Genomic DNA, 16,613 nt, shown 5'->3' on the forward strand with positions numbered 1-16,613 from the left:
TCTCACGTCTGCAGTATAAAAAATATTTTATTGTCGTATTCTTTTATTGTTCTGGGAAAATGGATGATCTTTTTGGTTCGTTCGTTTTGGTGGGAAATTTTTGGAGAAAATAAAATATTTTATTTTTCGGCGCGGCGTCACCAAACAAAAACTGGGTCATCGGGGTTCCTTTACTTTGAATAATGAAATACTACTCAAGTATAAAATGGCTGCTCAAATTAGGATAAATAATTTTCTTGGGAAAGCAAGAAAGAAACACTGAAATAGGAGATATTGTCTAGATGTCTTAGATTCCCACATTACATTATTATTGTGTGATAATAATAACCCGTCTCTATTGCCCCCTCCACTATATGGAGGGGGGGCATGTGACCTGGGTTCCTGGTAAGAAGCCAGGAATCAGTTTTTTCATTAGGATTGTCTAGAACTTTTAATCTACAAATCAAGTGTAGGTGCGCGAACGTCAAGAGTTCGAAGCGCCGCCCGGCCTATAAGATGAATGTGTAATTGAAAGAAATTATGTTTATTTTTTACATCTGATTTCATTCAGTTCAATATTAAGTTTATCTTTCACTAGTATCCCAATGTTGAGAGTATGGAACCCTAGTGTTAAGGACCTGGCCCCCTCTTACTTTATATGTACTGTACAATACCTCTCCATACTTTCTTTCCGATTTGGTTTTATTCAATGTAAAATGAAACATGTGTAATAAAAAAATTGATAATTAATATAAAAAATATTCCGCTTTTGATATTTTCTCATTTCTTAATCAAATAATATCCCCCTATGCTCAACAGAAAATGATAGTCAACCAAATGAGATAAATCTTATATCTTAATATTTATTTATATAATTTCATATAAAATAGGTTTAACGATTTGAATTTAAATAAAAACTCACATTAAACAAAATCCATAGGAATGACAAGGCTTAAAAAATAAGTTAAAATCACAGAATAATTTGCATGTAACATCAAGAAGGAAATGCAGGTATGTACCTATACCACTACAATGATAACGTTCCAAGTGACAAATCAAAAGGTATAGGTACCATGTTATTGGTTTTCAACAGCTCAAGAGTTTGGATAGAGGGAACTGTAACTGCTAAGGTCTAATCGTCCCGAAAACGAAGGGGAAAGAAAGACAGGATAGGAGAGCCAGCCCTTCCGAGGACGAACCATATCTGTTTAGGATAAAATCCGCCCGGGCGAGAATCGAACCTGCGATTTAGCGCTTATAAGGCAGGCGTGCTGCCTTCCAAGCTAACTTTTTTTTCCAAAGAATGTAATTTTATTTTGTTCTTTATAATGACATCAACTAACATTTAATAAGAATAGGTATATTATTACATTGCAAGGTCTTATCGTCCCGAAAACGAAGGGGAAAGAAAGACAGGATAGGAGAAAGCCAGCCCTTCCGAGGACGAACCATATCTGTTTAGGATAAAATCCGCCCCGGGCGAGAATCGAACCTGCGATTTAACGCTTATAAGGCAGGCGTGCTGCCTTCCAAGCTAACTGGGCTAACAAGTCTCAGGTTATGCCCATATTACTCACAAAACCATTGCGGTATAAAACTGTCGTTTAGCTAAATTCCTGCTAAACCAGTGTCTAATGTACAGGAAGGCTCGCGAATGTCATGTGGAACACAGCTACATATTGGGTTTTAAGTATTACAAGATACCATTGGTATAGTATTGGAAACCATCCTATTTTAGTGGATATACCCCAACGTTATGGACTTTCGTCTGTGTTAACGTTGGGGTGAATGTAGCCAATTTTTCAAAGTAATATACATACTTATGAAATGTTATTTCTTTTAATCAATAATACATAAACAGATGTACTATGAGATATAGGTATGAGAACGAGTATGAAAAAAAGAGACAGAAAAGAGAGAGTTATAGATTAGAAAGATATAACAGGTACCTTGCAAACTGGGCTAACAAGTCTCAGGTTATGCCCATATTACTCACAAAACCATTGCGGTATAAAACTGCCGTTTAGCTAAATTCCTGCTAAACCAGTGTCTAGTCTAATGTACTGGAAGGCTCGCGAATGTCATGTGGAACACAGCTACATATTGGGTTTTAAGTATTACAAGATACCATTGGTATAGTATTGGAAACCATCATATAGTTTGGTACTCAGAGAGTGAATGCTAGTGTCCACCAGTTTATCAATAAGTACTTGCAGTTGTTCTTCAGTCAGATTCATATGGAATCTGTTCTTTAGATTTTGAACCGTGGCGGCAATGTACTGGAAGGCTCGCGAATGTCATGTGGAACACAGCTACATATTGGGTTTCATTCAAGTATTACAAGATACCATTGGTATAGTATTGGAAACCATCATATAGTTTGGTACTCAGAGAGTGAATGCTAGAGTCCACCAGTTTATCAATAAGTACTTGCAGTTGTTCTTCAGTCAGATTCATATGGAATCTGTTCTTTAGATTTTGAACCGTGGCGGCACCTGACTTGAAGCAAGGAAGCTGAGAACCTGTCAACATAAACGTAATATGAATTAGTTAGTACAGGGATGGAAGTCATGGAGAAAAATGCTGCTGTACCTATTCATCTATTTTTCATTGGAGAGGATTTAGAATGAAAGGAAGACAAGGAGTCGACGAGTAACAACGCCCTAGGCATAGATTTAACCGTGAGTATTCTGACCATGGGATACTGGCCTACCTACCCTGTACTCGAAGTCAACCTGCCGCCTGGCATGGTTACCTATCAGACACACTTCACTCGCTTCTACCTGGGTAAACACAATGGTCGTAAGCTACAGTAAAGTCATGGAGAAAAATGCTGCTGTATCTATTCATCTATTTTTCATTGGAGAGGATTTAGAATGAACTTAACTCTAACCAGCTCCTCAAGTTTATTATCTTCACGAGGCTGAGCGCTGCGTGTACCCCGAAATAGCCAGTAAACATGTGTTGTCTCATCACACGGTTCTAGCTAAGAATAGTTCCTATGTATACCTGATCTCATAATCTCCACCAGGCTCAATATCTTATCCATGTGTTTCCTAGCCGCTATCAATCCTTGCAGCATTAATATCTTGAAGTAGCAGAACATGTCCACACCACCAAACACTTCCACCACCTCCAGCGTTAGCTTGAACGGTGAGGTCTCAAACCCAAGGTTGCGCGGAGAGAGAGACAAGATGAAGCCGAAGTCAATGTGAATCAAATGTCCTTCGCCTGAGAGTAGAATATTGCCGTTGTGTCTGGGAAATACGGTAAACATAGAACATAAACATACTAAGTAGTTAGAAATAACAAGTTAAACATAAACACAGCTTGGCGGGTAGAGCGTCTCCCTTGTAAGCGCTAGGTCGCGGGTTCGACTCCCGCCCGGGGCGGATTTTATCCCCAACGGATTAGGTTTGCTCTCGCAATGGCTGGCTTTCTCCTATCCTGTCTTCTTTCTCTCTTCGCTTTCAGGACGATAAGAGGTTTTCATTAGAGATTTAATAGAAGGAACTGTCACTGCTAAGGTCTCTTAGCAGTGACAGTTCCTTCTATTAAACCTCTAATGAAATATCTAATAATATAATAGACTTACCTATCTTTAACCTGAAGCAAAATGTTTCCTAGCCGCTATCAATCCTTGCAGCATTAATATCTTGAAGTAGCAGAACATGTCCACACCACCAAACACTTGCACCACCTCCAGCGTTAGCTTGAACGGTGAGGTCTCAAACCCAAGGTTGCGCGGAGAGAGAGACAAGATGAAGCCGAAGTCAATGTGACTGTGTACTCAGAGCTTGCTTCCGAGGTGGAAACAAGGAACTGCAGGTATCTCTGTTCCAAGCTCTGGTCTTGCTCTTGTTCAATGAAACTGATGAGATGCCATTCGAGGAGATCAAGACAGCGACCAACATAGAGGTGAGTTTCCTAACACTTTGTTACTAGCCAATTTTTCAAAGAATTCTCTCTAAAGTTATGAATGGGGTGATTGGGTCTCCTAATGTGTGAGCTGTGAGGTCACACTTAGAGTTTGGGAGGTCATAGTAAGTCAGGTGATAACACACTTCCTTGCCATACACAAGATCCCAGTTTAAATTTCCAGAAGAAGAAGAAGAAGAAAAAATGTACGGATATTTTCATTGCACATATTTCAAATGGTGTTTTCGCCCTTTGAATGTGGTGTTTTCATGTTGACCCAAGCACTTGAATGATGATTTGGCGGGTAGAGCGTCTCCCTTGTAAGCGCTAGGTCGCGGGTTCCACTCCCGCCCAGGGCGTATTTTATCCCCAACGGATAAGATTTGCTCTCGCAATGACTGGCTTTCTCCTATCCTGTCTTCCTTCTCTCTTCGCTTTCAGGACGATAAGAGGTTTTCATTAGAGGTGACAGTTCCTTCTATTAAACCTCTAATAATATAATAGACTTACCTATCTTTAACCTGAAGCAAATAACACACAAGAGAGTAAGCCGCTGTACTTTGTACGAAATTCTTCCAGGACGATAAGAGGTTTTCATTAGAGGTTTTTCACTAAGAGACCTTAGCAGTGACAGTTCCTTCTATTAAACAAACCTCTAATGAAATATCTAATAATATAATAGACTTACCTATCTTTAACCTGAAGCAAATAACACACAAGAGAGTAAGCCGCTGTACTTTGTACGAAATTCTTCTGAGCCGCTAGAAACCCTTCCGAGTTGATATCGCCAAATTCCTGTATGAAATATTCTAAGAGAGAAACTTGTGAGTTCTTCTTGATCTGATGTAAGGACACGGTGTTGAGAATAGGCTCGATAAGACCGCTATCATTCGATAGACATAGGATTCTGAGGGGACAAGAGAAACGCAAAACTGTTAGGACAAAATTATAAAACTCGCGGTGGTATCAATTATATCAAAATATTTACAAAGTGTGAAGCTATTTTCAAGAAAAAAACTCGAAGGTTTTAAAAGATATGAAAATTCATTGAAAATATCTGTGCATAAACACTAGTGCATTTTTCTTTCTCTCCTAGTTTTAATTCTTAGATGTTAATGCACTTTCTTCCAAAACTACTAAACTCAGAATTGTACGATATCTCGAAGGTTTTAAAAGAGATGAAAATTCATTGAAAATATCTGTGCATAAACACTAAGTAGTGCATTTTTCTTTCTCTCCTAGTTTTAATTCTTAGATGTTAATGCACTTTCTTCCAAAACTACTAAACTCAGAATTGTACGATATCTCTGACTCACTTGTAAGGATGTAATATAAGAGGTACTCGTTCTATATCCCAGATCTTCTGTAGTAAAGTGAGCAGCTGAGATGCTAACAGTTCTTGTCTCAAGTCGTCCCCACTCTTCACTATGGCAGCCATTAGTCTCCAGCTGGGAATATGACCATAGGGGGAACTTTGTCTAATCCGGGCTTCTTTCTTGGACCATGGCTCCTGGAATCAACATTACATGATTAGATATTAGTACATATATATATATTTTAATTTTTTTAAAGAGGTTTAAAAGGAGAAAAACAGACTGGAGGTCTCTTCGTGCTGAAATCGAAAGCGGACAGGACAGGGGAAAGCCAGCCGTTCTGAGAACGAACCTGTGTTTAGGATAAAATCCGCCCCGAGCGCGACCTAGCGCTTACCAGGCAGTATACCCTTCAAGATAACTAGGCTGGATTCAAAACTTTGATAGAGGGAACTGTAACAACGGTGTGGAGGTCTTATCGTCCCCCCAGAATAGAGAGAAAGACAGGATAGGAGAAAGCCAGCCGTTCCGAAAACGAAGTCAGAGACTAAATAATGCTTGTTCTATGTTTCAGGAAAAGCTCGAGCTTGGAATTAGCCTTAGCCCTGTCGCCTCTACTGATACAACCCCTACTACTTCTAGTACTACTGAATCATGTGAGGAAGTATGTCTATCTCTTGGTAGACCTCTAGTTATACGAGCACTGTGCAGACCTTACATACAGAGCAAGTGGAAGAATTATCAACAGAACTCAAGTAAGACAGCAGTGAAAAGCTAACAGTAAATCAAGATGAGAGAGTTGTTTTTTCAGAACAAATCTCTCATCAAAATAAATTGTTAACAAATGGTATACCCATCCGTAAAAGCCGAAGCTTGTGCCACGGATGGGGATAAAATTTAAATTTAAGAGGTTCGATAGAGGGAACTGTAACCGCTAAGGTCTTCCCGATAGCGAAGAGTTAAAGACGGGATAGGAAAGAGCCAGCCGTTCCGAGAACGAACTTTATCGGTTTAGGATAAAATCCGTACCGGGCGAGAATCGAACCCGCGACCTAGCGCTTACAAGGCAGACGCACTACCCTCCAAGCCAACTAGGCTGGCGATCTGCTACCGAAATGAGCTGTGAAAATGAAAACAACATCAGGGTTACCTTAAAATAAATATTTTGTATTAGTTTTTGTTTAATTTTACATGCCTTGTATAAAATACACTTGGAGTTTAATATTTACATTGGAAAATGGACGGTAACATTGTAATAATTCCGAGGTGAATACATCATGTTGTCTTCACTTCTGCTATGTCTGAGAGAGGAACTAGCTTTCGCTATAAGGCCGCTATTGGTTAGATCTTCAACAAGCACCACCTGATGAGAGAAATACATAATGGAAATATACAAACATTTTCAGAATCGGAATCAAACCCGCAACCTCTTGATTGCCATAAGGTCACTCTACCATGAAATACTTTGTCTGTATGTTTGTTCGTTCGTTTTATTATAATTTGCGAACGGTTTGTCCGATTATACATATTGAGGACGAATTTTTATGCCTCTACTGGGATCGAACCCGCGCCTTCCTGATTAGTAGACGAGTGCTCTGACCGGTACACTCTTGAGGCAGCTTACCTCACAGTAGATGATGTACGGCGCCTTATACTTACTATTGAGTACTGCAGCAGCACTAGGGTAGATAAGTATAAGCTTACCTTGAGGACGAATTTTTATGCCTCTACTGGGATCGAACCCGCGCCTTCCTGATTAGTAGACGAGTGCTCTGACCGGTGCACTCTTGAGGCAGCTTACCTCACAGTAGATGATGTACGGCGCCTTATCCTTACTATTGAGTACTGCAGCAGCACTAGGGTAGATAAGTATAAGCTTACCAATTACCGTACATCATAACGTATACACGTTATGGTACGGATTTTGCATATAATTTTCAAGCGCGAAAATTTGAATTCTTTGAAATTTGAAAATTTTAAAATGAAAATTGAAAAAACCAGAACCCAGAACTGATAAGGTGATAAAATGAACGTTTGATTGATTTGAAGTTGAAACAATAAGAAGAGGCCAAAAGGAACACACGAAAAGTATAAATATCACTTCTTTTCCCCTTAACTGGCTCTGGCTGCTTGCTCTGGTGTAGGTGTTTTTGAGGAAGATTTGCACTATATTGTAGGTAAGTAGTAAGTATGCAATATTAGATTGAATTGTGAATATTTCTTCATAATATTGCACATTACATCATTTCCTTTATTGTAACTTAAGAACTTCACTACATTATGCACAAACTTGGTCAGGATGATCAAACATAATGTTTTGTTTTGAATTTCAGGTCTTCAATGTTTCCGAAGGCCAAAGTTTTGATTTACACATTAACATTCCTAGGATATATCTACCACCTCACAGTAGATGATGTACGGCGCCTTATCCTTACTATTGAGTACTGCAGCAGCACTAGGGTAGATAAGTATAAGCTTACCTCACAGTAGATGATGTACGGCGCCTTATCCTTACTATTGAGTACTGCAGCAGCACTAGGGGGAATGCGTACAATATGGTGGGGCTGATCACTATACAGAGGTAGCCACACCCTGGCTGGTAAGTTGTGATTCAGTGTGGTTAAGTCCGCGAGGAGTCGTGATGTTTTAGCCTCCTTGGAACGAAGTGATGCGAGGGTTTTACTCATGTTGATAAGGACGCGGATAAATTCCAGTTGAGGTGAGAGTCGAGGTGCCTGTGTTAATTCAAATCATAGGAGTTTATGAAACGTTTGAGATCTGAACTGTTTATAATACCGAGAAACATTAAACTCTATTTCGTGTTAATATAGGCTGGGGTGACGCTTCGAACTGTTGACGTTCATGCGCCTCTCGTGAAGCTTGATTCAACTATAAGCAAAGGGAATTAGATCAATTCTGATGGATTTTAGATCTGAACTGTTTATAATACCGAGAAACATTAAACTCTATTTCGTGTTAATATAGGCTGGGTGACGCTTCGAACTGTTGACGTTCATGCGCCTCTCGTGAAGCTTGATTCAACTATAAGCAAAGGGAATTAGATCATATTCTGATGGACCACTGAAATTATTTATCATTGAATGGACGAAGGTTTAATTCGACGATTTTTTTCATTGTTTGTCTGTAAGTTTGTTTGTTTTACCATACCTAACGCTCGAAAGATTCGTTGGATTTCAATGACATTTTCCAGAAATGTTCAACACAAACATATAAAGGACATTTTCTAATTGATTTGTGGGGAAGACTCCTTATACTTACATTACAAGTGCATTGGACCTGTCTCCCACACACTTGACTCATTCGCCCCTCACATGAATCAAAACAGAAACACCCATTATCAAATGCATGTCCTGATGTAATATCACCTAGTGAGCATTGAGGTGAGGAATCTAAAATGAAACAAACCAGACAGTAGGTATCAGTAAAATTTAAAACCATGCCCACTCCCTAAACCCAACACTTCAAAGCGAAAGATAACGAAAAACCAAAGTCACCCTGTTTTGATATTTCAAAGGCCAGTCACTCACGTTCAGACCGCGGTCTCAGACCTGTGTCTGTCAGACAGTCTGAGCGTATACTCCTTGGCCGAAAAGTAAAAAATCTCGCCTCTACTTACAAAAAATAGCAAGACTGCGAGATATTGTTAGAGTCCACAAGAAATTTACTATGGAGATTTAAAAAATTGAAAAAAAAAGAAAAAAAAATGAGGGTTCTCATTAAAATGCCTCGAGAAATGACGATTTTTATGCAAAAAGTACCACTTTCGGGGTTTGAACATAGATTTGACAATACTACCAAATGGACCCCTTCTCATCCCTAAAAACAAACAAAACTTTGGAATTCCAAGTCGTTCACAAGTTACACGGGGTTTCATGTCATGCTGGGTGTAAGTAGTTGCTTACATGTTGAAGGCACATGTTGTTGAATTCCTATGGTATCGGATCTAGATCTAGCATGACACTTCCTATCACAATCTTGTGACTCACTTGATCTTGAGTGACTTCTCTTTGACATTGATCTAAAACACAAATAGGGAGGATTAGGTAGTATGATATATGTATAAAAAATGTTATTTATATTCTTTTATATTTAAAGTAAACCTTAGGTCGCAGGTTCGTTTTCCGCCCAGGGCGGATTTTATCCTGAACAGATATGGTTCGTCCTTGGAATGGTTGAGTTTCTCCTATCCTGTCTTCCTTTTCTCTCTACTTTCGAGATGATGAGACCTTGGCAATTACAGTTTCCTTCATGAAATCTCTTTAAAAAACAAGGAAAGGAAAATAGAAAGTAAAAAAATTGTACCTACAAGTATTTATTTACCTGGAATGTAGGGCAAATATTCTGGTTTTTAGTTTACTACTGAGAGAATGATTGAGGTTAGAAGGAGAAGATATATCACAACTATAAGCATCCAACAGCCAAGCACATTTCAAACTGAAGTCAACACTCTTTGAACATCTAGAAACAAAATACAACAATATTTATTTCAAAAATCTTAACTGGAAATCAAATAGGTATGTAAGATTTTTGCAGTTGTCATTTTGCAAGTAGGTAGGTATATTTGTTTACTCACATAATTATATCTACAATTTAAAAGGTGTATTACCTTTGTAAAAGGTATGGATGGACTACTTGTGCCACATCTTGCATATGAATACACATACTAATCAGTTTAGCCAAACCAATTGTCAGTCCAAAGCAATCACCTTTATTAAGATCCTTTTTTATACTTGTATCATACAATAGCTAGGGCTGATTGAGAGGCTGACGAAAAAGGCCGACCCCGCCTGAAAACGGAAAAAAGGAAAGAAGAAGAAGAAAGAGAGAAATTCTCAATGTCCTAATGGATACGTTTATATTATTTACAATTCAATAAAATAAATATCGGTAAATAAATAAATACAATTCTCTAACTAAAGTTAAAATTATAATACATATACATACTCGGGAAGGATGTAAATAGTCTAAATAACGTACAATGATGATTGTACTATGTGGAAACTCCAGAGTCCATAGTTGTCATTGTGAGTAATTAGTGTTATTTGCAATATATCCCTTCACAGCTAGAGGTGATGATTCCGGATGAAAGTAGGTATATTTTATTTGTTTCTTAATACATTATGTTCTCATAAATTCAAATGATTGAATTTTTAAATCTTGCCTTCTTTATCGAACTTTTTATGGTGTAACAGAACTTATGGCAAGACTACGTACATACTCGGGAAGGATGTAAATAGTCTAAATAACGTACAATGATGATTGTACTACCTACATATGTGGAAACTCCATAGTCCATAGTTCTCATTGTGAGTAATTAGTGTTATTTGCAATATATCCCTTCACAATATGGTTTGAGTTATTTTCTATTGTGTGTTGAATAAGTATCAATTTTACCATTATCATTAACAGTGACTTGAGCTTGTTTAGACTCAGTTGTTTTTCCATCCCTTCACAATATGGTTTGAGTTTTTATTTTTTATTGTGTGTTGAATAAGTATCAATTTTACCATTATCATTAACAGTGACTTGAGCTTGTTTAGACTCAGTTGTTTTTCCATTCACTGTGCCAGCCTAGTTAGCTTGCAGGGTAGCGCATCTGCTTTATAAGTGCTAGATCGCGGGTTCGATTAGCCCGGGGCCGATATCCTAAACAGATAAAGTTCCTTCTCGGAACGGCTGACCTACTCCTATCCTGTCTTCCTTCTCTCTTCGCTTTCGGGACGATATTATGTTAAGGTGGTCTCTTCTTGATCCCTTGTGTGCCGCGTCCATTTTAGTTTTCGGGACGATAAGATCTTAGCAGTTATAGTCCCCTCTATCAATAATAAAAATGAAAGACTATGTTGAATACTTACGATGCTGGGGGAGGAGCACCACTATGTACAAACGCATCTGCTTTGTGTTTCAAATCTTCATACTTCTGCCTCACATGAGAGTCCGAAGCTGTATAACCACTGGATCCTACTTCATTACCAGAACTATGATAGCCGTATCTGAAACAATAAGTTAAACAATTACTTTAAATGATAATATTAAGATATCCCTTTGAAATCTTTAAATACTTCTCTCTTTGCTTTCTGGAAGATAAGAAAGACCTTAACAGTAATTTCCCTCTATTAAACCTATTAATGTTAAAAATCGATTTTTTTTTTTTTAACTATTATTTTATTATTATTTTTTTGCAGAATAACAAGGAATGTACTTTTTTCTATCGTCTCTGTGAATATGGAGGGGAAGTACCCCTTAGATCCATAAAGCATTTCGATTTTAGAGTGGGGAATACCCCTTAGGATCCAAGTATGATTTTTGCACTATAATTGCTCTCCTGAAAAATCGATTTTTAACATTCCTGGTTGTTCTACTCACCCATTCAAGTATTGTTGTACTTACCCTCCTGTGGCGACTGATGGCGAGTAGTAGCTGCTAGCGACTTGCAGGTCATCCGCCTCCCCCTGGGTATATCTACTGGATGCAGCATTGCCAGTTCTCATGTATGAAGAACTAGTGGCGGAGTGTCCTATAGGAGCAGGGTGTTGTTGAGAATAGCCACTGGTGTAGGCAGCAGAGTGAGAGGAGTGGGCATGGTATCTATGTGCACCTGGTTCTGTCAAATCAAAAGTAACGGTTGTAAAAACTTTTCACAATTTTTTACTTTTTTTTATTTTTAATGTTATTATTATCATTACTGTTATTTGTTGGAATGTATGATTTATTTATGTAAATAAATGAAAAGTATAAATGAAAAAAAAAAAAAAAAAAATGGCTTGATAAGTGAGGGGGCGCGTTTATTATTTCATTTTTTAATTAGCGTTTCACCGCCCATTTTATTTTGTAGCAATGAAACAACTGCTACATTAAACTCGTCATTCGAATGGTCTGTGTCGTAGCATGTTCATTCCGTAGTATGTCCCTTATCAGATGGACGAGAAGAGACACACTACTTCCCATTTATACTCTTCACAGTTGGGGGAGGAGTTTTTTGACCAGATCTGGTCAATTTGTTTCTTTTTTGAAGCTTTTTATGTACAATTTTTACACTGATGATGCCAGCAATGGTGAAACATGTCTGTATATAAATAAACAATTAAAAAAACCCTCCCCCAACTGTGAAGAGTAAAAGCTACTTGTGTTCTTCTTTTCAAGTTAAATCTTCACAAAGTCACGTCAGAATCTATCAATATATTACTTGAGGCATAAAAGTCTGATAGGACCTCAAGAGATAAAGGAATGCCTCTCACAAAAAGAAGAAAAAACTAATCGTGTTATGGTGGAATCAGACTGGTTTAAAATGGAGAAAGGAATTATTTAAAATGGAGAAAGGAATTAAACAAGGAGATTTGTTGAGTCCATTGTTATTTATAATATTTATGAATGAAATAAACAAAAAATGCCTCGTGTTATGGTGGAATCAGACTGGTTTAAAATGGAGAAAGGAATTAAACAAGGAGATTTGTTGAGTCCATTGTTATTTATAATATTTATGAATGAAATAAACAAAAAATGCCAAACAAACAACCTAAGAACTCAAATTGGCAATTGGAATCTGAAACCAATACATCTATCCGAACTCCTATTTGCTGATGATTTAGTTTTAATAGCAGATACCAATGCCAAACTACAGAGACTGGTAAATCCTGGCCTCAGAAAGCATCAAAAAGCAAAGTGATGAGAATCTCGAAATCGGAAGAAAATCGTATATCTATCCGAACTCCTATTTGCTGATGATTTAGTATTAATAGCAGATACCAATCAATGCCAAACTACAGAGACTGGTAAATCCTGGCCTCAGAAAGCATCAAAAAGCAAAGTGATGAGAATCTCGAAATCGGAAGAAAATCTAAACAGCATAGAAACAAATGGAACTCCGTTGGAATGGGTAGATCAATATAAATATTTGGGTACAATAAAATAAATAACGATGGAAAAATTACTGAAGAAGTTAAACAACGAGTACAAAAAGCAAGTCAAGTATACTACGCAATCAATCAGACTATTATCAGCCATAAAGAAATATCAAAACCAACCAAGATGGTAGTATACAAGACGGTATACACCCCAGTATTAACCAACGGCCTGGAAAGTACAGTTCTAACATCAAAAGAAAAACGAACCATCCAAACAGCGGAAATGAAGTACCTGAGAAAATCAGCCGGTAAAACACGCAGAGATAAGATAAGAGAAGATACAGGACAGAATGAACTGCTGAAACAAATAGAAAAACAACAACTGAGATGGTTTGGACACGTGAATAGAATGCAATCAGTCGGTAAAACACGCAGAGATAAAATAAGGACTACCAAGATAAGAGAAGATACAGGACAGAATGAACTGCTGAAAGAAATAGAAAAACAACAACTGAGATGGTTTGGACACGTGAATAGAATGCCGGAATCAAGAATCCCTAAACAAATCCTGGAATGTAGACCTGAAGGAAGAAGGGGGAGAGGTAGACCAAGACAGACATACGAAGAAACAATAACCGACTTAGCCACATCACGAGGGGAAGACTTATTCTGAGGCCAGGATTTTGTCCCGGCAGAGGAATGACTTCCGCCGTTGGTTGGACGGGGACCCGACGCTCGTTAGGGCATAAGGGAAATGACGAAGAAGAAGAAGAAGAAGAAGAAGAAGAGTGTTATGTATGGAAAATAAGGCAAAGTAAAGCCGACATTGTCGAGTCTAAAAGTGTTTCCACACATAGTCGACCGCTCGAAGAAGAGTGTTATGTATGGAAAATAAGGCAAAGTAAAGCCGACATTGTCGAGTCTAAAAGTGTTTCCACACATAGTCGACCGCTCGTCGATCGACATGGATTGACGGCCGGTAGACAATATGTGGTGTGGACACAGCATTAGCTTTGAATGAAAACCTTATACTTACGGGGGAGGGCCGCCTTCATGGACGAAAGCTTGGGCCTTGCGCTTGAGTTGTTCAAAGTCCTGTGATACAATATGTTCAGAGTGGGATGTAGTGCCGACGGGTACATTCTGGGATATACTGAAGTCAACGCCATCACTCGGTACTCTGGCTACGCCACTGGTAGAGTAAGAGATGGAAGAATCATGGGTCTCCTTGTGAGCACCTGCAATACAAGAGAGCTCATATGTAAAAATCTAAATCTAAATCATGAATCTTTGTGGTAAAAGCTTTCTCACAACTTTGTGGGTATCACAGTATTACATGAATCTTTGTGGTAAAGCAGAGAGCTTTCTCACAACTTTGTGGGTATCACAGTATTACAAGTCTTTCATTTACTATCATTAGGTACTTTACATAAGCCAGCCTAGTTCGCTTGGAGCTTTAGGTCACAGCCTTGTAAGTGATAGGTCGCAGGTTCGATTCCCGCATGGGGGCAAATTTTATCCTTTTAGTTAAGTTTCGTTCTCGAAACAACTTACTTTCTCCTAACCTGTCCTCCTCTCTCCAACAGTGGGATGATAAGTCCTCCATTGTTACAGTTCTCTCTTGTAAAACTAATACTTGTTTATTTGTGTTCCTATTTTGTCAGGTTGTAAGGTGGCAGCTAAGACCATGTTCACAAGTACCATGACATTCGGGTGTAAATATTACAAGGCAGCCCAGGCTCAAGTCAGATTAAAAAGAAAAATTATGGACATTACAGAAAGACCCCAGGAGGCTTTTGGTCATGCTGTTATGCCCACAGAAATAGATTTAGATTATGGTTTTGTCCATCTAACAGTCGGAACCCCACTCTAACATCGTTCACTGGTCTATCTTCTAGCATTTCTTTTGCATTATTAGAAAAATACGTAAGTAGGGCCTTATTGTAGTATTTTAGATACATAGATAGGTACTTATTTTTGTATACGACCATACCATGCTTAGTGCTGTTAAAGTTGCCTTTCATAACTAAAATATGACTGTTTTTGTTGTCTTTAACTTAAAAAAATACAATTTTTTTATTGAATTTTGTTGTTCGTTTATAAAATCCTTTTTGTTATTTACGTACAAGACTGAAAACTAAGGAGATAAGGAGAATAAGTAAATAATAAGTACTTATTTATTTGTGTTCCTATTTTCTTGTCAGGTTGTAAGGTGGCAGCTAAGACCATGTTCACAAGTACCATGACATTCGGGTGTAAATATTACAAGGCAGCCCAGGCTCAAGCTTGTTTCTGTCCTCCAATCAAGAAGAGAAAGTTTGCTGCTAATGAAGAGCTTTGATGAAACCACATCTCTATTAAACAGATATGCTTGGTCCAGTGATAATATACTGGCATATTTGAAGATCCCGGGTTCAATTCTCAGAGTCAGCAGAAAATTTGAAGAATTTAAGTGACAGCTATTGCTCATCTAGTCATACCAAAGAAAAAAAAATTGTAGGAGACAGTTTGGATCTCAAATAGAAACAAACACTCTAATAAATATACCTTCTAAATAAAATAAAAAGAAAAAAAAAATAGCTGGGGGACTTTAAACAGAGACCAACTTGAAATTCCCTTTGCTAAAGAAATAGCGAAGGGTATCTACTATCTACTCGTATTATTTTGTAGCCAAACCAATTGTCAGTCCAAAACAATCACCTTTATTAAGATCCTTTTTTATACTTGTATCATACAATAGCTAGGGCTGATTAAGAGGCTGACGAAAAAGGCCGACCCCGCCTGAAAACGGAAAAGGGTAAGAAGAAGAAGAAAGAAATCCTCAATGTCCTAATGGATACGTTTATATTATTTACAATTCAATAAAATAAATATCGGTGAATAAATAAATACAATTCTCTAACTAAAGTTAAAATTGATGATTCTCATGAAAAATATAACTGTCCAAATGTATTTTTTACGTAAAGATCGTCAAAAATAATAAATAATCCGAAAAGATTTTTTTCAAAAAAAGTATTTCTTCTCTAAGAAATTCGTCCCCAAAGTGTGCGCGGGAAAAATAATGAGATTCAAATTTAGAAATGCGCCCTACGCTTGGCAACATTGCGTGGGACGTAACCAACCATGAAAAAAGAAATTCTTCTGGCTCTTGCTAATCTGATCACATCGTTTTCTTTGGTTTTTGCGTTTTGTATCTGCTAATTTGACTGTTTTTCTAAGTATCCTGTGGTGGTGTAGTGGTCAAGGCGCTCGACTGGTTAACAGGAAGGCGTGGGTTCAATCCCAGCCGAGGTATGGAATTGTATCCTCAATAAAAATACTCATTTCATTAGCGTATAGGTAAACTTGTAATTTGATTTCTATTTTATTTTTATTTAATTTTTTATTTTTCATTTTTGTATGTTTTTTTTTTCTTTTGTATTGTTAGCATTCAGTTTTTTTTTTTATTGTAATAAATGGGACGTTGTCCCGTAAAATTTTGTAAAAAAAAAAAAAAAAAAAAAAAAAAAAAAAAAAATTTAAAAAAAAAAAAAATAAA

At 37.6% G+C, this 16,613-nt stretch overlaps 1 protein-coding gene and 2 long non-coding RNA genes across 3 annotated transcripts; 2 read left to right on the forward strand and 1 right to left on the reverse strand.

Annotated features, from left to right (window-relative positions):
- Positions 1–1,453: 1,453 nt before the first annotated feature.
- LOC103516302 (phosphatidylinositol 4-kinase beta) lies at positions 1,454–10,536 on the reverse strand. Its single transcript, XM_017446994.2, has 12 exons — positions 10,504–10,536; positions 9,838–9,950; positions 9,552–9,689; positions 9,134–9,249; positions 8,490–8,620; positions 7,691–7,945; positions 6,454–6,573; positions 5,214–5,407; positions 4,586–4,804; positions 2,989–3,236; positions 2,256–2,501; positions 1,454–1,615 (listed from the first exon to the last, which is right to left on the reverse strand). Exons 1-11 carry the CDS (start codon positions 10,534–10,536, stop codon positions 2,317–2,319), a joined length of 1,752 nt encoding a protein of 583 aa, XP_017302483.1. The 3' UTR covers positions 1,454–1,615; positions 2,256–2,316.
- Positions 7,191–7,599, forward strand: LOC113470365. The gene is made up of 2 exons (XR_003393438.1): positions 7,191–7,387; positions 7,544–7,599. It is a non-coding gene; the product is annotated as an uncharacterized LOC113470365 (long non-coding RNA).
- Positions 10,537–14,826: 4,290 nt separating the features above from the next.
- Positions 14,827–15,635, forward strand: LOC113470368. The gene is made up of 2 exons (XR_003393442.1): positions 14,827–15,244; positions 15,599–15,635. It is a non-coding gene; the product is annotated as an uncharacterized LOC113470368 (long non-coding RNA).
- Positions 15,636–16,613: the final 978 nt, after the last annotated feature.

Source organism: Diaphorina citri, unplaced genomic scaffold, assembly GCF_000475195.1.
Source record: "Diaphorina citri unplaced genomic scaffold, Diaci psyllid genome assembly version 1.1 scaffold1541, whole genome shotgun sequence".
Classification (NCBI taxonomy): domain Eukaryota; kingdom Metazoa; phylum Arthropoda; class Insecta; order Hemiptera; family Psyllidae; genus Diaphorina; species Diaphorina citri.

Excerpts from the sequence above, each read along its gene's own strand:
- LOC103516302 (XM_017446994.2), bottom strand. The coding sequence starts at position 10,536 with ATGAGAACTATGGACTATGGAGTTTCCACATAT. Across the intron at positions 9,690-9,837 it reads CATCCATACCTTTTACAAAG|ATGTTCAAAGAGTGTTGACT; the intron begins GTAATACACCTT and ends TTTTGTTTCTAG. Across the intron at positions 6,574-7,690 it reads CGTACATCATCTACTGTGAG|GTGGTGCTTGTTGAAGATCT; the intron begins GTAAGCTTATAC and ends TTCTCTCATCAG.